At 38.0% G+C, this 21,977-nt stretch overlaps 1 protein-coding gene across 4 annotated transcripts in view; it reads left to right on the forward strand.

The window, feature by feature from the left end:
• The window catches only part of LOC133280109 (sodium channel protein type 5 subunit alpha-like), a 215,612-nt gene that overhangs the window by 44,623 nt on the left and 149,012 nt on the right, over positions 1-21,977 (forward strand). For 3 of the 4 annotated variants that reach the window (XM_061474506.1, XM_061474507.1, XM_061474508.1), the window contains exons 4-7: positions 3,065-3,155; positions 6,624-6,752; positions 10,983-11,074; positions 18,829-19,059. In XM_061474506.1, coding sequence (XP_061330490.1) covers positions 3,065-3,155; positions 6,624-6,752; positions 10,983-11,074; positions 18,829-19,059 — 543 coding nt within the window. Of the gene's footprint in view, positions 1-3,064; positions 3,156-6,623; positions 6,753-10,751; positions 10,844-10,982; positions 11,075-18,828; positions 19,060-21,977 lie in introns of all 4 variants that reach the window. The other variant, XM_061474505.1, reaches the window with a different exon arrangement.

A 21,977-nucleotide genomic window follows, 5' to 3' on the forward strand; every position in this document is an offset into this window, starting at 1 on the left:
TCATCCAGACAGACTAATTAGTCTAGTCATTCAAAAATGCACTCTTCCAAGGAAAAAACATCCACAACCTTCTAGTAAGGTGGATTACTTCAATTAACAATGTATCCCTAAACCTTTTCTAGGTATTTCTCCTCTCTTTTGGAATCTAGGAGGCCCCATGAAAGGACCATGGGCCAGAGCAAGACCCCGGTCCATTTCTGTCACAGAGAACATAGGGAGTGTAGGTCTGCATCCCAATGGATGAACGCTTTTTGCCTTCTGCATCATTACTAGCTATTATTAGCATCTTCCTTTACAATCTTCACTGCCTAACATTTCATTGATGTCTTATGCTTAAAAGACTTCTCTTAGTTCTTCTAGCCTGCAAACCGAGCACCATTCTGTGATGTCTTTAGTTTCTCCAAGCAGTTTGCAATCCTATATAAAGTCATAGCAATTGCTATTCCTTGTTTTTCTAGGTAGTATAGATAGCTGCTGTTTGCCACAGATCCAGAATGGGATTTTGACCAAAATTACCTTCCTTGAAGCAAGAATTATGGATTCTGGCCCATTGAAAAAAAGAACAAAAAAGAAACCCCGAAACTCTTCTTAAAGAATTTTCAGTCTTTCTTCATATTTTCTGCTTGCAGCATTTCTCCCATCTGATTTTACACACTTTCCTCCATAAGGGAAAATGAGACCTTGTCAAGCACCAATTATATGTACTATTGATTGGGACTAACCTTTGCTTGCACATATTATATGTAATTTGGCAATGATCACTTAGAAACCTCTAATATTCAGTCTGCTAATTAACAATTATCCATCATAATGAAGTCTAGAATAGAAGTATGCTGTGTTTGACTCAATAACTTTGTGCTAGGAGATGAAATTTATAAGTTTTAGAACCAGTTTATGCAAAGCTTACTCTATAACTTTGAATTGGAAAGGATAAGGTTAATTTATTGCAGAAAGAATCCTGATGAGTAGCTTACTATATTTGGGTTATGGTCCATAACGGAGTCCAACCCATACTTCTGAATGTGTTAGCCATGTCAAAAATTGGAATTAGTAGCAGTCCTAAGAGAGGTAACAGTCAATGCTGCTAATATATCTCTTACCTTGAGATAAGAATAGCATATCTCAATTTCATCTTTTTACTTTGTCCTTTCTGAGTAGATAATCAACAATGACTTTTTCTAATGCAACCAATTGCATTAGATTTCAGGTAGGAATGCTAATTTTCATTCTGTAGGATATTTTTTTTTTACCTCTTTCTTTTAATACCGATCTCTGACTTTGGTGCATGACCATTTGAAATGTTTCATTCTTTTATGTTCTTTGTAGTTTCCAGCTTGGTCATGAAACTGTTTGAATTCATAGTGTATTTGATGTCCCAAAGCTGACCTCTTACATTTTCAACCTATTTTCTGTGGCGTATTCTCTTTGGTGTTTGAATAAGGTGATGACACCTGCCTGTAAGTTAGCATCTGTTAGACTCATCTTACACCACAAGGAAACAGGGATGTATAAATCACACCAGTGATCTTAAAATAGGTGGTTATAGAGGAATCGCTTTGCTTGGAACTAAATTGAAGCACAGTAGTTTTTTGGCATGACCTGAAGACGCTACTCTGTCTTGCTATTGTTCTTTTCATAGCATTTCACTGTAGATGAAAAAGTAATCCCAAGTTTTCTAGGCTAGCTGCAGCTTAAAGACTAATTGTGTTAACCAGATGGGCACAAATTACCAAAACGTATCTCAAGCTGACATGAGAAAACGTGACTGGCTATCAAATATCCATCCCAGTCCTTCAATAAGTGTTAGCTGAGAACTGGAAAATGTTTGTGAGAGGAGGAGTCCCTTTGAGTTCAATTACTGCTTTCTGCAACAGCACTGGGGAATATGCAGGTTGGTTATTACAAATTTAACCTTGTAGTTGCTTATGTGGCCCATAGAAAAACATTCCACTCTTTCCAGCATAGATTTTGCCTCTGTGAAAGGACAATTTTCACACAAATATTTCAGGATGTACGTTTGAAATTATATTCTTGCATCACTATTCTCAAACAAAATATGACACCTATGGAATCAGTAAAAAGGGGAAAAACTCAAACAAACACCTTATTTTATTTTATCTTTTTTTCATAATGAAGGCAAAACAAATTAATATTTGGAGTCTACTGATCTCTGCAGAAGCGTCCCAGCCTATTGACTGAGTTTTAGGCTGTTTGCCTTATTTTCTGTCCTCTTAAACTCATTAGTTTAACTTTCTCCAGTAGCATGGGACCTATTATTTATACAGGAGAATCCCATCATATTTTGTAATGTTTTTACAGATAGTGACGTGCTTTTAGGAGAACAGTTCAGTGAACTGTGTTTTCAGTTTGAAGAATTCAATTGAGGGTGCTCCATTTGTATCTGTGGCCACAGCTTAGCAGCTACGAGCATGGACTCTACACTTGGGAGGTTTGTTTTAGCCTCTAATTAGGGAAACTGATGCCTCAGCTGAGGCAGTCAGCTTTGCAGACCAAGACAGGCCAGTTTGCAGACCAAGTTTTAAAATTAGTGCTGTGAAACTTATATTAGCTTTTGGTGAAATTTTATACTGAATGTGAGAACTCAAGCCCATTAGAGATATTAGAAAGACCAGATTTATAACGTGCCCTACAGCCTGAGAAATGTTTCAGGATGCAAAATATAATGGAATTTGCAGACACAGGTTTTCTGTAGATACTTAAATGAGACTAATCCCTCTTTTCATACAAAGTTGTACACCTATGCACATTGTCATCTGACCAACACAGCTGTAAAATTTGGGTATTGTATTTTCAGAAGACTGCAGAGTCAGTAATTTGTTTACTGTATAATGTATAAAAATGTAGGCAAAGGAAAAAAAGGAGGAAAAGTTTCCTTATAATTTTTATGTGTATATAATAATTTGTTTCCTTATGTACTTATAAACAAATGTCTATAGTCCTTTTTAAGCAACTTGCAAATTATGAGTGAGCTGTCACATCCTGTGTGAAATAATTTATAAAGTCTTAACAACATATGCGTTGCTTTCCTTAATTTGCTTATTTACATTGTTCAGTATGTTTATTATGTGCACTATTTTAACTAATTGTGTGTTCATGGCACAGTCAGAGACTCCGTCCTGGAATAAATATGTTGAGTAAGTATCCTTGCTGCTTTACAGCTGCCCTATCCTTATCCCATCCTTCTCTTCCATTTGTTATATTCTTTTTTTCCTCTGGTTTGCTGTGGCGTAATTTCTTTCTAGTAATACTGATGATAATATCTGTCATGACAAAATGTTTTTCCAGGGGTTTATTGCCTGTGAAAACTCCCTTAGTAAGTAAACTAACAACTTTTTTAGTCTACCAAGCTCACACTTACTGCTAAATGCTCCTGCTATGCTACATCTGAATGAAAACACATATGGTGAGACCTCCATTTGAAACTGTCCAGCCTTTCACAGTTCCCATGCAAGAGATTCAATGGTTGGACGCACTAGAATAGGCAGGTGGAGTTTAAGTTGAATTATTTCAGAAAATACTTCCTGGATGTACTTAGTTCTGTCCTTAATCTGAAACTTATCAGAAGCAGAAGTTTCTTTTGGACTGAGTTCACCATGAGTAGTGTTCCCCTGTAACCATTGATAAGCATACCTTAGGAGGAAGAATAAAGTTGTCTGGGAATGCTTTTATCTTCCAATCTTTTTAGTTTGTCAAACCTTCAGAAAAAAAAACAACAACCACCAAAGGATCACTTGAAGGGCTTTTTTGTTTTGTTTTTTTTTTGTTTGTTTCTTTTTTTTAAACTAATTTTAGAAAAGGCCAACTAGCTTCAGAAAGCCCATTTAATTTCTTTAAGTTGCTTTAAAATATTCCTCTTAGAAACAGATACCAGATGCACAAGCTAATCAACCTACAGTGCATTAAACAATTATTTTGGCTCATTGAACCAATCAGAACACACTTTTTATTTTTGACTGACATATGATAAACACAGCCATCTGCTGCTCCATAGCCTGGTGGTTGGTCTACTCAGGGCTGTAAGGAAAGACAGTAAAATGCCCTTATTTTTGGTTTCTCAGAATCATGCAGGGCACATCTTCTAGGCCATAAATTGCTAATTATAGACAGTGCTGAACCAAATATTTCATCTGATCACAATAACATCCTAATCCCAGGATGTTTCATGTATTTCTGTATAGTATGGTACCCTCAAGTATGCCTGTGACTTTTCCCCCAATGTTGTCCTTTTTCCTGTTTCAAACCGTCATACAGTACCATAGTCATATGTATTCAGCTGAAGCATGGACATCTCATCAATGTGAGTCAATATTCGGTCAGTGAGTTTACAGCTGGGACATCAAACATTAAATATCAGATATCAACAAAACAAAAAATATCAAAGTGTGTTCTGTAAGCAGGAAAATGGGGATGATTTTATCAGTGCGTCAAATAAGGCATGGAAGAAACATAGAACAGAAATGCAAATGGGCTTGTGCAGCCTGGAGTACGTGCTTCCATATTTCCTCTTCTGTCTCCTCATACCTCATAGTTTTTCCTCCTCAAATGAATAGAATTAAATCAAAGGCTTTTGACTTCTGAGGAGCAAAATAACCCAATGAACTGTAATTCAAATTGATTAATATCGGTTTTGGAAGCAATACATTTAATCCATTTTGTTCTGCTGTTCCAGAGACTTACCAGGGGATGGAAGAGTAACCTTGTGCAAATATTTGGCCTAGATCTTCCTTTAAAACATTTTCCTGACCATTTTGAAAAAAGAAATCAATTCAACTTCCCTCCACTAAAAATTTTTCTGTTGTTAAAGAAGCTGCTCAGTTGCTGGAGGACTTTGCCCGATCCATTTAGAATTAGATGATGATTATACAATCAATTAAACCATCTGACATGCTGAATAAATACAAGTGCTTTATCATTTTAATGAGCTTATGTACCGTTAAGTATTTTTTTTTAGTTCTTTGCATGTGTTTTCTGCATGTATTACTGAATGCACATGCTTAAAGAGGCGGTCACATGGGTGACCTATATTTGAAATACCAGAGCAAAACTAAATAGGCATCATGAAAAATCAGATACAAGATAATTCCTAGGTGTATGGTCAAAAAGGAGATGTGAGATGTGATAAACATTCAATGTCCACTGTTGCACAAAACCTGTCCTATGAAACTCCATTTTAACATGAAGCATACTGAGGTTTTATAACATGTGTAACTAACTCTGCTGTGTGACATGGTGTCTGGAGAGCAAGGGATTTGCCACTATCCTGTATGTGTGCCCTGTTGCAGATCAGCAGAATACAGCTGAGAGAAAATATTTGCATTTTATGCATAATGAAGTTCTTCCTTAGAATACCACCTTTAATTGCTTACATCTTTTTTTATTTTATTTTTTTTTTTACTTTTTTTTACCAAACAGGAATCCCAGCTGCCATATTTTTTTGTGTGTGGTGGCACCATTATATCTGCTATGTTTAGGGACTGAACAGAAAGCTCAAGATAGCATTTCCAGTGAAAGCCCCTAACATCATGACTGCCTTTGTGTTTTATGGGATTTTAGGTGTGTCTTTATGGTGTTTTTAATAGGCTTTCGTATCATCTACATCTTCATTTGTAGAAAAGGTGTAGGGAATGCCAATGGTGGATCCTAAACATTTATTATTTTTATTGAGGTGTGTCCTTGAATACTTAGTCTCATTGGGCTACATGACTCAAGAAGAAACATTAAAAAAAGAGAGATGTTTTATGCCCTGAAGTACATCTCTGATGGTAGGTAGATCCCTGGGTGAATAGAGATCTGAATGTTGTAAGTCAGATATATTATTGTCCTCCACAGAGAATTTGGTAAATTTCATTACAAGTATCATCTTTATTACAAAAGGTAAGATGTATGTTCTATCCAAGATCATCACAGGCGGCTGTTGTTAATAAACAGCTTGTCTTACTATGGGAAAAAAACACCCCTGTGTCTCTTTTACTTTCAAGCAGGTCAAAATTATTATATATAGTATTCAGGTGGGAGTTATTTTACTCTTTCTCAGTGAGGGAATTCTGTTGTTTAATTCTGAGGGATGGTGTGATTTACCATACATAGCGAACAGGGAAGTTGCAAGAAGAATACCCTTTTTTAGCTAATAAAACTAAGTGGGGACATTTTTTTAACCTGCTGTCCTTCAAAGTGTCCTGTGCAGGAAGAGATGGGAGGTATGAATGGAACAACCAGGCTCCTTCAAATTAGAGAAGCAACAAGCAATGAGGCATAATCCATTCCTCTTTCACTGGTGATTGCAGAGTTTCAAAAGTCCTGTAGCACAGCTTAACAGAGTATTCATGCTTGACTTAATGAGAGAGGATTCATCAAGGTACACCATTTGGTGAAAGCTGTCTTCATTCTATGGTTGTCAGGAGTGGTTTCCCTTTTCTTACATGTCCCTTGGGCCACACATGAAGCTGCTTGTGTACAGCCTGGTACTGCAGCCATGACTTGCATGAGCAACACCAAGAGAGGAATGTCTCATGTGAGCAGGATCGAGCTGAGTGTGCCTCTGCTTTTCCTGCCATCTACTGCTTGCTAATGCTCTTGCTTATCTTGGCCACTTTATTTCCCAGGTACACTTTCACTGGTATTTATACTTTTGAGTCACTGATAAAAATATTGGCGAGAGGATTTTGCATGACAGAATTCACCTTCCTTCGAGATCCGTGGAACTGGCTGGATTTCAGTGTTATTGTTATGGCGTAAGTAGCATTCCTTTGTATTTTTCAAGACAGTGATATGCAGTAGGACTTTTAAAGAATTGTCTATTGGTCCTCTTTTTTATCTTTCTCTCAAATTGTACTGACAATGAGAAAATGCTGAAGTGTATTAGGATGGAGAGTTTTTTTCCTGAGTGGTTTCAGAGGAAGAAGTCAGAAGAATTCTCAATTCTGTTCTCTCAATTCCCTGAAATGCTTTGGAGAGGTTATATACTCTCTCTGTGCTCCACGGAGAGCTGTTTGTATATCTGTAATAATACTTGCCTATCTAATGCAATTTTGGGAAGCTTTAGACCCCTGAATAGAAAGTATTATAAGTGTGACTGAATACCCATGTATTTAAATCCCCATTTATACTCTATCTATCCAGAACACAACCAAAACTGCTTTTGCTTCCTTCACAAACCCTCCTCACCCTGAAAGTAATTACTATTTTACTGCAATAGAGAATTGATTTAAAAGCCTGTGAAACTTGTATATATCTTGGGAATAGAAATTTGCCCCCCAAACATGATATTCCCCTTCAGATATATACTTCCACCTTGATTATTAGAGTTCACTGAAAACATGTGAGGTTCCGGTGCTTTGAAAGAGCTGTTGGATTTGTGGCATCTAGACAGATGAAAATACATGGGGGTAGGGAAGCAGTCAGCCAAAGGTAGCAGCAGACCCAAGGTCAGCCCAAGCTCTGGCCAAAGGCAGATGTCTGACGCTGTTGGTATCTCCAGCTGAAAACCAGAAAGCTGAGCTAGAAATGCAGATTTTCTCTATAGCTAAGAGAAAAAAGCATATGAAAAGCATGTGTCATCTTGAAGTAGAATCAGGTTAGATATGCCCTGAAAGCTCCATTTCCTAATCATAGAAGGACTTCATTTAGTCTCCCTGTATTTTCTGCTTAATGATACTTACATTCTATTTTGGTTTTAGTTGAGCTCTTGCTGCCATCTTTAAACCTCGTAATCCACAGTGTTAAGTGAGGTGCAAGCCTGTTAGCACTTCCATTTGAGCTGAACTTGTGGGCCAGTTATATTTGAATGGAACCAAAATAGGGAAAAAATATTCAACCCAGCTTAGTTCAAACACCAGTGAGGGCTACTGAAGTTGATAGCGCAACTCAGGTAGGGTGCAGGGATCCAGACCAATATTCAAGGAGTGCCTCGATGATGCTCTTAGCTAAATGGTTTAGCTTTAGGTAGTCCTGTGAGAAGCCAGGAGCTGGACTCGGTGATCCTTATGGGTCCCTTCCAACTTGAAATAGTCTATGGCTCTATGAACATTAGCAGCATTTAGCACAACAGCATGAAGATATGTAAAATGTATGTGGACTTTGTTGGGAAGACTCCCATTTATTTTAGTAGGCTTTGGATCATAGCCAGCTCTGGGCCTGATCCTGGTATCTGTTACTGCATTCCTATGGATTTGGCTGAACTGGCATCTGGTCGTTGTGATAAGCTTTCAAAAAATGCAGCGCAGATGGGGAGGAGTTTTTGGAGGTCAGCACACATTTGGTATTTTTCTCAGCTGAAATTTGCCTAAAGTGGCGCTAAGAGCAATTCTCCTGCAGCATTGAGAGGCAGGACAGAACAACGCAAAGCATCACCAGCCTGCTCTGCTGTACATCAGACAGGTGGTAAAAGCAGGGTGTGATAGTTCATCTGTTTGTGAGTTAGGACGTGGGTTTTTTTGCAGTTCTCTGAATTCAGCACAACATGGAGAGTTTCCATGCGTGGGTTCCTCTATCCTTCAAGGAAGAATGTTTTAGCAGTTGAGGCAGAAAGCAGGAGGGAAAAGGACAAGGGAGCCACAGACTGCAACCTTTGCAATGCTTCTGCTCCATCTCGTCTTCTCAGCTGGGGCGGAGACTGGGGCATCACCCCCAGCTCTGCAGAACTCCTCTGGGAGCATCTCTTTTACTGTCACTGAAATTTGAGTCTGAACAGTCAGTGTGATCTTCACGTGTAAAATGAATCCTCTTTCCAAGTATGCAAGCAGCAGATAGGACAGCGCATTGGACAGTGGACTATTCTGATATGATTTATCCTTCATATATATCCAATTTGCAAGTAATTTAAAGTAATATTGACCACACAGGTAACTCTGGTATTGTTTTTGCTTGTAACTAGTATTTCTGTGTCTGGAAAAATAGATGGCATGAGGGTTCGAAATGGGAGAGCCTGTTAGAGGGGCCATGAGGTTTAGATGGACTGAGGGTTTTGAGCTAATAGAAAATCTGATTCTTTCACTGATGTGTGTTCCAGTGGAAAGACCGCCACTTGCTTTAGAGTTGCTGCCAAATAACTTCTTGGCTCCTCTTTGGGGCAGAAATGGCACAGATTGGGGTACAGACAGTAGTTTTAAATAGCACACTAGATAGTAAGAGGTGCCACAGGTCTTTAGGGCTTTTCTTCCACCCTGTGCTAGCAGACACAGCCATGGCCCTCTGAGGGTCATGGAAGGGTTCAAGGGAAAGTAGGAAATTATAAAACTGCCCCTGTTTAGATCACTCTTTGCCAGTCAAGTGAGTACTTTCCATTTCAGGCAGCTGTAACTCTGGATTGGGAAGTACCCTGCCAACAGCTTAATGACAATAAGCAATTCCCTGGCTAACAGGAAAATCCAGGATGGGAATTTCAGTTGCTTCTCACTTCCCAATTTGGAGGAACTGGTCTGCTGAAATTTCATCCAAGAAATGGCCAAAATAAATCTTAGAGCTAACTATTGTGAGCAAGCAGCGGTAATATTTGCTTCATATGCTTGTTCCCATATTAATAATGTGTTTTTACAAATCTCTAGTCAGCAAAATTGTATTCCCATGGTATTGCTTCTGCCCAAATAATTTTTTTTCCACCCTTGCATGTTGCATTAGAGTTTGGGAGGGAAACACTTAGTAAACCAGGGGAGGAAACAGGTAAATCTTTGCCCGGACTCTCCTATGAGATTATGAGGAGGAGAAGCAATATTGCTCTTCCAGGCTATAATCTGGATTAGTAGTTATGGAGAGGATGCTTTGTCCTCCCCAGAGGTCTTTGCACAAAACCCACTTAAGCAGGCTTTGTAAAATAGCCAGGTGAGTTTTTAACTTCATGTGCAAAAACAAATGCCTCAAAGGTGTGGAATGTATAAATGAAATTTAATGGTAATTTAACAGTGAAATTAAAAAGTCCAAGAGCTGTTTTGTTCAGAGAATACAATGGTGACTGTGCTTTTACTGTATACCAACTCAGAGGAATAAATTCTGTGAAACACTGATAAAACCAAATGCATCCCATAACTGACCCGCCTGGCAGCATTCAACTCAGATGTGTCATGGGTCTTCATGATGACCAAAATAGGCATGGCAGTGAAGAGCTGGGCTTGGTATTTTAATCATAAATAGTTTTTAGTAGGATTGCAATTATATTCATTCAAAATCCATCTTCCTGCAGGCAAAGGGCATGGATTTGATGTACAAAACAAAGTAAATTCTTAAGCATCTCTTGAAACCAACATCTGCTTTAGCACAGAATGCAGCATCTTAGAATAAATAGCCAAGCAGAAACATTTGCACTGATATTTTCAGATGTTGTCCTATATGTAGTTTGCAGAAGATATTATGTGAAAATTACTTGGGTGTTTGAAGATTTTATTTTTTTAGGAGTAGCAAAATAACTCCTAATGTTTCCTATAATGTAAAGAATTTTTTGTTAAGCTACATGATGGTGAAGTTTTTAAAGTATTTATTGCTGAACAGCACAGTAACAAAGTTAACCGAGTAGTTTTAAAGAATTGATGCCTATTAGATAAGTTTAAAAGTTCAAGAAACATTTGAAATAATGTATATTATGAAAAAACTGGGACAAATGGCATCAAATAACAGCCTGAAAAGTGGATGCGTCTCTCATTCAGCTGCATTTGCTCCCACTTTTTATGATTGCATTCTTCATTCAGACAAGTTTCATACTCTATTGTATAATTCCAAATAACTGTGACTTAATTCTACAGGTATGTAGGAGAATTTGTGAAAGTAGGCAGTGTTTCACCTCTTCGGACTTTCAGGGTATTGAGAGCTTTAAAAACTATTTCAGTAATCCCAGGTAAGAAGCCCTGATCCTTACATTTTGGCTCTCAGCTACAAGTGATTCTTTCTCTGTCTCTCTTTGTCCCTTTGACTGTTGTTTTTTTTTTTTTGCTGGTGTTTTGTCATTGTCTGTGTGTGACTTTCCCTTGTTACAGATACATAACTGAATTTGTGGACCTGGGCAATGTCTCAGCCTTACGAACGTTCAGAGTACTGCGGGCGCTGAAAACAATCTCAGTCATTTCAGGTGAAAATCAGGTTAAACACTCTGGCTGCAGTTAAAGCCTACATGCCATTTCCAGTAGTAAACACAGTGATTACAAATAACCGTAGACGCTGATCAGGAAATGGAGGAATGTAGGGAATGTGACCTGTCAATAGAATACATTTTTCATATGTTTTTCTCATACTATTTTTGTGGGCAGAGGGCATTAGAATGCCTCCAAAATTACAGACCTCACTGTGATGAGTGCTGCTGTGGGAACAGTGGTATACGGTGGCTCATGAATCACACACACAAAGTACTCATTCATGAGCCACATGAAAATTACAATGAAACTCTTCTAAAGTCATCAGGTGCTGATTTTTAAAAATGAAAGTGTAATGACCTTAAAATGCATATTTGTGTTTGAAAGTGCATCAACAGAGGAATCTAAGTCTGTGCTATGAGTTGAGGTTTCAAGACTGCAGGCATAGATAGCCTAATTTGTCATGGTGTTTATCCATTTGCATGTGATAGAAACACTGTTTAAATTTCAGACCCTGAAAAGATCAGAAAATATTTCATCATTGATTTTAGTAGGTTCAGAATTTCATCGACTCCAATATTCTTACATTTGCAAGGATATGGTTACCTCCCATCAGCAAATAAATCAGTATTTTACCACAGATCTGGTAGATTTTTCATAGCTTTTTATCTAATCTATTACTTTTTCTTAAAAATATTAAATAATATTTACTATTAAGTAATTAATGCAGAGATGAGTCCTCTGAGGACTAACTATATGACAATAATTTCTTGCCAAGCATTATCTATGGACAGGTCTCATTCAGCCCCAGTGTTTAACATCTCCAACCTGCATGACAAGGTAGAGAAGATAGCAAAAAACCGTGCATGGTAGATCCAATCAGTGACTATCCTGAACAGATGTTGGCAATTACATGTCAAAAATATTTAAAACTCCGAGAGACCCGCTCAGATTCTCACACACAGCTCTTTTAAGTTAGGAAGGCTTTTCCAACCCTTATTATTCACATCTACACTGCAATATAAATCTAAACAAATTTGGTGGTGTAAACTTAGTAAAGTTATAGGCACTTGTATTAACACCATCACACACATGGAGTATAAGCTAGAAATGGGAATTCTGGAACTGAGGTGTTCTAGTGCTTACTTCCTCATTCCAACATCAAAGTAACAAAAAATCTGTGAAATTATTGAAAGAGCAAGGTACTTTTCATTGAAAGTGTATGTTTAAATACAGCTTTTAAAGAATATTTTTAAGATGTTAATTCATTAGGTCTGGTATTCCTTGAAATCAGTTTCTGTCTTAATTTTTCATTTCAAGTTTACAAAGAATAATTTATTAACAGAGAAGGCTTTTCTCTAATCGGATTTTCATTGTGAAAGGATTTTTTTTTCCCTAGGGAAACAGAAGGTTGAGCACAGTTTTACAGATCATGTGGGATAATAATGGCTAATCAGAACAAAAACCAGGGTTTCCCAGTTTCCTTTGCAAGTGATTTGAAGATTAACTTGGAGGGACAGCCATCTCCAGGGGACACCTTTCACTTTCCATCTTGTCTTAAGCTTGAGCTTCTTCAGAGCAGAGCCTGTCAATTTTGCTGAGTTATATATACAGCTATTTATGCTGTCCTGTATTGGAGTTGGAGCTGAACCTTGTTTTATATCAAATGATAAATTTAATCTGTTTTTTATTTAAAAACAAAAAGAGGAGTATTGAAATTCAGAAAAACTTTCTTTAAAAATACACCAAAGCCCTTCAGTGATACCAAACACTGAGTTGTTCCATTTGTTGGCTAATAGAAAAAAAGAAAAAAGTGAGAGGACAATTATTTATTGAGGCAATACATAATAACTCACATTCTTTTTTTTTTTTTTTTTTTCTTTCTGACTATTTGATTAGTTTTTTGATAACTGCATTTTTAGGTGCTAGTAACTAAATTATTTGCTGACATAACTGCATGAAGATATGCTAATAGAATATCCGGCCTTAGATTTTGTTGTCAAGATTACCTGTGCCCTTAGTGTGTTTAAATTACAGATGTGAAGAGCTACAAATTGGCCCAGAACACCTAGCTGCCTGTAAAACACAACTAAGGCTTGGTTTTAATGCTAACAGATAATTTCAGAGGAGTCAGTTCATTTTTCAGTTAGCCACATATATTCTAAAAGAAACATTGGCCATGATGCTGAGATTTATTTGGAGATCAGTCTCAGTTTTCAGTACTAATGTAGGCTTATGGTGAGATGAAATATTTTTCCGCAATAGGCTTAAAAAATTAAAAGATGATGAACACTAATATATTTCATGAGATTTTTGGGTTCAACTGCTAGAAAGGGGAGAAGGTTGTTATTCTCGCTTCCTCTTTTGCATCTTAGGTGAAAAAATGCTGAGACGTATTCTCCTTTTCAAATTTCTAAGCTTTTCCTCAATAAAATTGATCATGCTTTTCATCAGGTAGTTGTATTTGCACAAACATACTTGCCCTCAGCATGCTGAGTGAAATTGCTTACCGAAAGTATCAGGCCAACTCCTCCGTGGTGTAAGGCTTCTGTCCAGGAATGCACTTAGAGGCTGGTTTTCAAAGGCATTCTGCTTCACTAGAAATCAATGAGTTTCTCTATTGACTCCAGAGGGAGTCAGTAAAGCTAACAATTAGTGCTTTTAAAAATTTCACTCTACCTTTAATGCTTGGCTTTAAAGTGCGCAAGCAGACACAGGGATGTTTAGGTGACACAGACGCCCAAGGATTCAAAAAGATCTACTCGCAGAATCCATTCCCCTGGCCAAAGGCTGTGTTTAATATACCTCAGACGTGGCATGATATTTATTGCCTGACTTGTTCTAACAAACCTTCAAAGGTGGATATTTTCAGACTTCCTGAGAAGTCTGTTCCAGCACCTCATTGCTTTTGCCGTTAGGTGATTTGCCCTGGGAGGAAGGCTTCAGATGGAGATTCAGCAACACAAATATCCTTCATGGATCCCCACAATTTTCCCTTTTCTGTACTAAACACACCCATTTCTTTCTGTTTTCCAGTTGCCCGTGTTACCAAGAGAAAGTAAGCTTTGTACAGTAGCTGGATATCTGTTTACCCAGACTCATTAAAACAAAAAAAAGCTTTTCATTTCTTCATATATCACTTATGTTCAGGTGCTTAAAAACAGGTAGCATTTTCTCTATGGGAACATAAAATCTTGAACTCTCAGTGATTTTATTTATTAATTAGCATCTTGCACATTGCCATAGCAACTGGATTAATTTGTTTTCAATCTAGATGGAAACCATGGTCAGCAACAAAACAACCCACTGAAGTAACTCATTTGTCTCCCATTGCCAGCATATCTGAGTCCCCATGTGCTCAGCAGGATCCCTTCCCATGACAATAGAGGGTCTGAATCATAGTTTATCTGCATGTAAATCACCAGTTTTTGATAACTACTAATTGAGGTAATACAAAGTTCTGAGGCACACACTCTTATGCCTCCCCTTTCAAAAGCCTGTAAAATGCAGGCCATCATCATCACCAGGATTTTGTGATACGCATGCATCCAGAGAAACTCCACTGCTCTTTCTGGAGCAGGCATGTACGTCACAGACATCTCACATAAAATGACAGGGTACTGGTGAAAGGTGACCTCATAGAAAATTGGGCCAAGGCACTTTGGGGCCTGATCCAGCTCCCATTTAAGTTAGTGTGAGTCTAAAGGCTATAAATAGCGCTGTGAATGTTATCTGGTACTTTACTGATAGCCAGAACAGGGCTCGGAGCACAAGAATTAAGACTCTGTGGAGGAGATGGACCATCATTCACTGCTTCAATCTCACTGAAGACCTCCTTCAGAGAGATAAAATGTCATACTTCTCGTGGGTAAATCATTTAAGTATCTATCCCAGAGGTGAGAAATTTGTGTTTTCCTTGGAGACTGACATGACAGTCACATTTCCATGAAAGATGGTCTACAGAAATGCTGACAATCATTCAAGTTTGCCAACATGCTAGTAAACCCTTTTCTGCCCCACGTCTCAGTGGCTATTGACAAAAAACATTCACCAAAAGTGAACTCTTCTCTCCCTGCATGCACATGAGTCATGCAAGCATTTGCAAGACGTGTATCCTCAGGAGAAGGAGTAGGCTGAGTGAGGACAATCATGGTGCAAGTCACACTCTTTTTTTTTTTTTTTTTGGTCGTTTTTGCTTTTTCTCCCTGCTTGTTTCCAGACTGTGCATGAAAGTGTCTGATGTTCTGTAGGTGATTGCCAACATCTGGTATGGATGTCATACTGAATTATGCTAATACTTTCTCACATCTCGTAGAAGGAATGGATGGTGTTTTGGGATCTTGCCATTTCTCATTGTTTGGTGTTGCTTGCATTTTCTATGGTCTCTGATTTGCATTTGAAAACTGATTATTTGATTAACCTCTGAATGTGGTAATTTCTACATGCATTAACAGGAATGTTTGGGCCAAATCCTTCTTGCTTTCTGCAGATGTCAGGCTGCCTATACAAACCTCATCCTACTGATTTTGGATCTCGCGGTGTTTTTCATGTCACGCAAGCAGGATTTCGCCCAGAGGTGTGGAAAGTGTTCAGTGATTCAGGAAAAGCCTGTATTGATTACTCCACAGGAAGTAATCTATAGACCCATTGTCATTAACGGGTGTAGATGTTGCTCAGCTTTGGATCAGATCCTCATTTTTTTCTGCATGCTGCCTGGTTTGATGTTTGACTTGCAAAAATTAAGTATATGCCTTTAATGCCCCATAAATGTTATCTTCTATTAAGCTATATTGCAGTGCTCTCATTGGCACTATTTCAAAGGAGGATTATTTATCTAGAAGATTTAACAGTGCTCTAAATTTGAATACATCTAGCATTGCTTTTACAAAACATGGGATTGATTCAGAGAAATGCAGAGCACCTGCAAGAGGTTCTGGGTGTCCTTATTTCCCCTCAGTCCTTCTGTTTGAGGCACAGAGATTTTAAATGAATGGTGATTTAAACACTTTGCTTAGCAGTGAGTTGTGCCAAGCAACTTGAGAGACACTAGTAAATTTTTAGGCAAACTTTGTTTTTAAAGGTTGAGAAAAATCAGTTAGATTGTAAGTATACCACTCACCAGAACGTTTTCTTGGAAAGTTTTAAAAAAAGGTCCAGGAGGCGGAGCACAAGGTATTTTTAAATGGTCTTTAATTACAGCAACTGTATTACTGAAGCATTCTCAAACTGTTCAGAAACCTGTAAGCTATTATAAAATAAAATTTAAAAAAATAATTAGAAAGCCCTATCGTAAAGAAATTATTTGATACCTGCAAGGAATGAACTTGGAAAACTACTAGTATAGGATTGCTATTCTATTTAAAACCCTAGTAAGTAAGCTGGTGAAAGTATGTTTCATGAAATGACCTTGAAATAACAATACTGGGGCCTGATTTTGGAGAAAGGTAGACTTTAGTGGTGATTAGGATTTTGTAAGTCTCGTTTCCTAATATTGTCCCTGTTCACATTAGGACTTCCATTGTCCTTGCCCATGTGAATAAGATTAATTAGTGTGCTTAGACGATACAAATACAGGTTCCAAGCTTGTGTTTGTATTACAAACAAATAAATGTACAGCAGGGATTTCACAGAGGGTACTGCAGTAAAAGAATTTGTGGTTTGGCTTTTTTCCCTTTCTTAAATCTTGATTTTCATTTGGGTTTCACAAGTTTCACCAGCTTCAGTGAAGAAACATCTGTCCATTCAAAGGGCAGACAGTGCTAAGAATCATTAAAAACATCTCAAAATATTAGATAAAACAATAATGCATTTACAAATCAGATTTATTTTTCCCCACCTTGCTACTTGTTTAAGACTTAGCTGTCTTAAAGTTCTAGGAAAGGGTAAGACCCCAGGAATTCCTTCAGAATTGGGCTACAAGTAAAACTACTTTCACTTCAAGTATAAATTTCTAAAGGCTAGATTATCAGAAGAGCTATGCTTTTTCTTTAGGCATCAAAAAGGTAGCCTAATCTACAGATGGACTCAAAAGTTCAAAACTGGCCTTTTTCTCAGTACCTGAATAGAATTGACCTCATTTGTAAAATCCCTTTCTACTAAGAAGTGAAGATCACACAAAAATCCAGCTTTTACCTAGTGTTTGTACTGCAATATTTTTTTGCTTCATATTCAAGTACAGCCAGAAACTCTCTAACCTCCCCCTCTGTACTATGCCACAGACTAGCTTTAAAGTGGCAAACAAAGGATTTAGTGAAGAAAGGGGACTACCCACACCTGATGGGTCAGTCCCATTTGATTAAATGGCAATTTTATAGAGGTTAAATCATTCACAGGTTAACCTAAAGGCAATACTCTGTGGAATATTTTAGGCTGCTGGATTCAGGGACAGCTGGACCTGTTCAGCAGTACATCCTCCTTTACGGAACTATTATTTCCCCTTACTTTAACCACAAAATGTTAAGCAAGACCAAAAACCCATTTTGCCTTCCTAAGAGTCCTCAAGTACATTTTCATAGTATTTTATATTATACAGCATAGCTCAGTCTTTGAGGTTGCCAAAATCTTGGGGGAGAATTCCAGGGAACTGAGATTTAATGTGTATGATCTTATTCAGTGAGCAAATCAATGTGCTTCTGAGTATTGCTCAGGAGAATTCCTCCTGTTTCCTTTTTGCATTTTCTTTTTTCCATTTAACTCAATTTCCCTTACTGCTGTCATAGTGGTGACACTGAGTATCAGAAGCACTGATTGCTACTTACTGACAATTAGATAAAAATAGGAAAGAAAAAGCAAAATTGCTACCATTGTGCAACTGATACTAACGTCCAGCTACAGCACTCATGTTCAAAAGAAGGGTATTTTTTTGAAAAGAGTGGGGTTTGTCATATTCATGTAATATTCAGTCAGCTCAAACAGTGCTTTTCTCCAGGAACACTTCAAGAGCAAGCAATATCTTTTGAGAAAACAGTATCATTATTTATATCCATATATTTGTAAAATAATAAACTGAAGCTAGTGTTACAGGTGAAACACAGGAAAAGCTAATTTGTTTGTAATAAGGTGATTTATCTACACTGGCAGCATATTATAAAGAAATTAACTTGGCCCAGGCATTGTTGGAGCCTCAGGTTGTTTTACTCAAATAGTTTACACTATGTTTATTTTATTGCCCATTTTATTTGTCTTCTTTCTAATCCTAAATTATTGTTGTCTTAAGCAAATGAATTGAAGGCAGAGGAATTGTTCATATTAGGATAGCAAGCTGGATTTGGCACTAAAATATGTAAAATAATCATGGGATAAATAACATTTCCATACCTCTTCGTCTGTTTATATGAGGGATAAAGTTATCAGAATCACCTGAGTGATTTAAAAGTAATTCACATTCTCAAAATTCAAAGGGATTTAGGCTTTGCAGCCTTTCCTGCAGCTCCATGAAAACATAAAAGACATTCCATATTTTCTCTACCCGCGAATATTTTTGTATCTCACTGTTCTTCCATCCAGCTCTTTCCCTCCATTTTTAAATTAGTGTTTGTGTAAGAGTAGTACCAGGATTTTTGTTCAGACAGAACTAGGCCAAACTAAAGCTTCATAGTGATAACCTGTCTCTTGTTTCTGCCATTCAGTTACAAACATGGACTAAAAGCCTTTCCAACTTTCCCTTCCATGGAGATTTTCATCATGAAAAGTAGCTATCTGCTGACATGTATCAGCCTCTCAGTCTATAAACTCTTGGCTTTTATCTCTCCAGGACTGAAGACCATTGTAGGGGCACTTATCCAGTCTGTTAAGAAACTTGCTGATGTGATGATCCTGACCGTTTTCTGCTTGAGTGTCTTTGCCCTCATAGGCCTTCAGCTCTTCATGGGCAACTTGCGACACAAGTGTGTCAGGGACTACACCAAGTTTAACTCCACCAATGGCACATTGTATTTGGATGGTCGGATGTGGAACACCTCAGAGGAATTTCTTAGTGATCCAGGTAAGCTCTTCTTGACTCTGCTGACTGGGTTTTGGTCTTTTAAAAATTATTGTTATTAATTATTTATGATTGTTATTTATTGTTATTATATTGACAAAAATCTACATGTGAATTAGCAAATGCAGCATTGTGTCACTGAGGGGTTTTCATGATGTTGATGTGGTTTCAAAAGATCTAGGTAGCTTTTTCTGATTTCTGTGGTTCCTTCACAGTTCATGCTAAAAGGATTTGTGGTGCTTTCCTATTATACAGCCTCAGGTCCTTGTTACACCATTGATGATTTTCACAGTTTTAGGGTGTCTCACAAAATTTTTCTTAAAGCTCTCTTTCCTGGAATTACACAATAACATGAACATTTCAACTGGGTCTGGTTTGCACACTGTTTCTTTAAGACAACTTATAGCTCTTGCATTTTCTAGCAAAACTTCAAAATTTAAAGTAAGAGTCTTAAAAAAATAAAAGACCGAAGCAGAGCAATTCAGTATTTATTAAGCTGAAAAATCCCAGAATTTTTTTAAGGAACTCTTATGCTATTAGGGCTCTAACTCGTTATTTGGGTTGGGCCATCCTGCAGTATCTGGTGCTCTGATGTTTATTACCAAAAGGCTTGTTTTCTAGGCCAAAGCAATTTTTAATACTCTGTAGTCTTCTGTACTTTGAATTACAATGAAATAGGTTCACTGAACTAATCCATTAACATTTAAAGGAAATAAGCATTTCATGTAAGTAAACTTCAGAATGTAAACTAGTGTCAGCTGTTGCGCCTCCAAAATTCTCTGAGTCACCTGAGGACCCACACACATTGCAATGGATATGGACTCGCATCTAAATTCATTTATGTTCTTGAAGGAAGTAAGCAGCTAGACTGATGTGCATCGGTATGAACTTATGCTCGGTGACCTTTGGTATTTTATTTATTTTGAAGAGAAGAATGAAGCACTTAGCAACACATTAACTGGAAATTTGGTTGGAAGGAAGTGATATAGTGTCTCGGGGTACTTCTGCTCTGGCTCTGTGAACCCTACAGTCTTATATCTCCAGCCATCTGAGCTACAAAAGCCCTGTGCCTGACTCCTGAAAGTTGCCTGGTTTGACCCAGGGCTCTCTTTAGTGCCTGGCACAAGTTTGACTCCTACTTCTGCTGGCTTCTCAGCATTGTACGCCTTTTCAGCCAGGCTACATGGTCCACAGATTGTGCCAAAGACAGTCGCACCATTCCACACTGGTGACTTCTGGCCTTTCTGCTCAATTCCTCTCCCTGCAGTCTGAGCAGCTGTGGAAGTAGTGTTAGAAAGGTTTAATTACAGGAATGAAAAGCTCAACACTGGTGTCTTTAACGCATGATGTGGTTGATGCAGCATTAGGGAAGGGCAGCTCACAAAGCTCTGGCTGAATCTGGGTTGTCTCTCAGACTGACCTTGACTATGACATTTCTTTAAACTAAAAGATGGCAGATTTAGAATAGAAGAAATAAGGAAGAAAGTCTTCGCTGAGACACTGCCACAGGTTGCCCATAGAAGCAAGCTGTCATTTCCCCATTCCTGGCAGTGTTCAAGGCCAGGTTTGACGGGGCTTTGAGCAACCTGGTCTAGTGGAAAGTGTCCCTGCCCGTAGCAGGGTGTTGGAACTGGATGAGCTTCAAGGTCCCTTCCAACCCAAATCATTTTGGGAATGTGTGAGGTTATGTGTCTTCTCAATGTCCCTGTATCAGAATCTTTTGTCGGCTGAAAGGGGAAAGAGACCTCTGTGCCAGAGCTAAATAACCACACTGGACCTATGCTGACTGGTGATGAGCCTGCTGACATGTTTTCCCATGCATACTGTGTGTGCTTCCAGCTTGGAAATGAGTGAGTGCTCATGGAGCAAGTAGATACCTGTGCACCTATGATGAAGTAAGGCACTTCATGGCTCCTCCATCCACAGATAACTGACAGCTGTGTGAGGTGTTGCTCTCCCTCTCTCAGAGGCACTGAGAGCTCAGAAAGGGATGGCTGGAAGTATAAAGACCAGCAATAAAGGTGAAGAGGTAAAATGGAGCTGTGAAGATAGTCTGGCTCTCTGGAAATGGAAGTAAAGTACTACTGCATAGTCTCTATAAAAATACAGTTAATGTCAGGGCCAACTGCAGCATTTCTTTAAATGGGTGGAATTGTACAGCTGCTCCAGCATACCATGAGCAAGTTTATTTGTGTGGTCCTGATACAAGGAGGAGAGAAGATGTTCCCATAAATCCATTTAGTAAATCCAGCAATGGTGAATATTGTCATGAAAGTATACTTGTTATAACTAAAGAAGATTTACCTACCTCAAAGATGATTAACTTGGTGACATAATGGATTAAAGTGAATTAAAGTTTGACCATGTAGTGCTAATAGTAAGTAATAATACCATCAATGAATGTTTTCATAATATCTGAAAATAAAGACACAGTGGATCATGGCAAACAGCCATCAGTTATTGTGGATGGAAAACAAGGATGGAAATAGTTGAAGTGAGTCAGTGCAGCAGACCCCTGAAGATGCAGAAAAAAAGTAGGTTTATAGGAGAAATGTACTTACCTCTGAACAAGAATAATGAAGTGTTCCTCGAAATGCTGGGGAAGGTGGCGTAGCTATTAGGCTAGGAAGAACAACATTAAGTAGGATTTTCATTTAATGTTGACTATTGTACTAAAGCAAATAAGAAATGGAAGGACTGGCTCCTTTTGTAACTAGATGGAATAGTGCTATATATTTCATTTTGCATAAGTATTATGGTGAAATGAAGTGACTGTTTAACAGAATAGTACTGACCACAATTTAATAAGAGTACAAATTTCAAGTACTGCAGGGAATTAAGCAATACATAGAGTTAGATTAAAGTGTGGGCAGACCAAATTAGATAAAAAGAGGAATATATTAAGAAACAGAGTAGTGTCA

Source organism: Pezoporus flaviventris, unplaced genomic scaffold (assembly GCF_033815535.1).
Source record: "Pezoporus flaviventris isolate CSIRO_AGI_PZ_B2104156 unplaced genomic scaffold, CSIRO_AGI_Pfla_v1 ptg000079l, whole genome shotgun sequence".
NCBI classification, from domain to species: domain Eukaryota; kingdom Metazoa; phylum Chordata; class Aves; order Psittaciformes; family Psittacidae; genus Pezoporus; species Pezoporus flaviventris.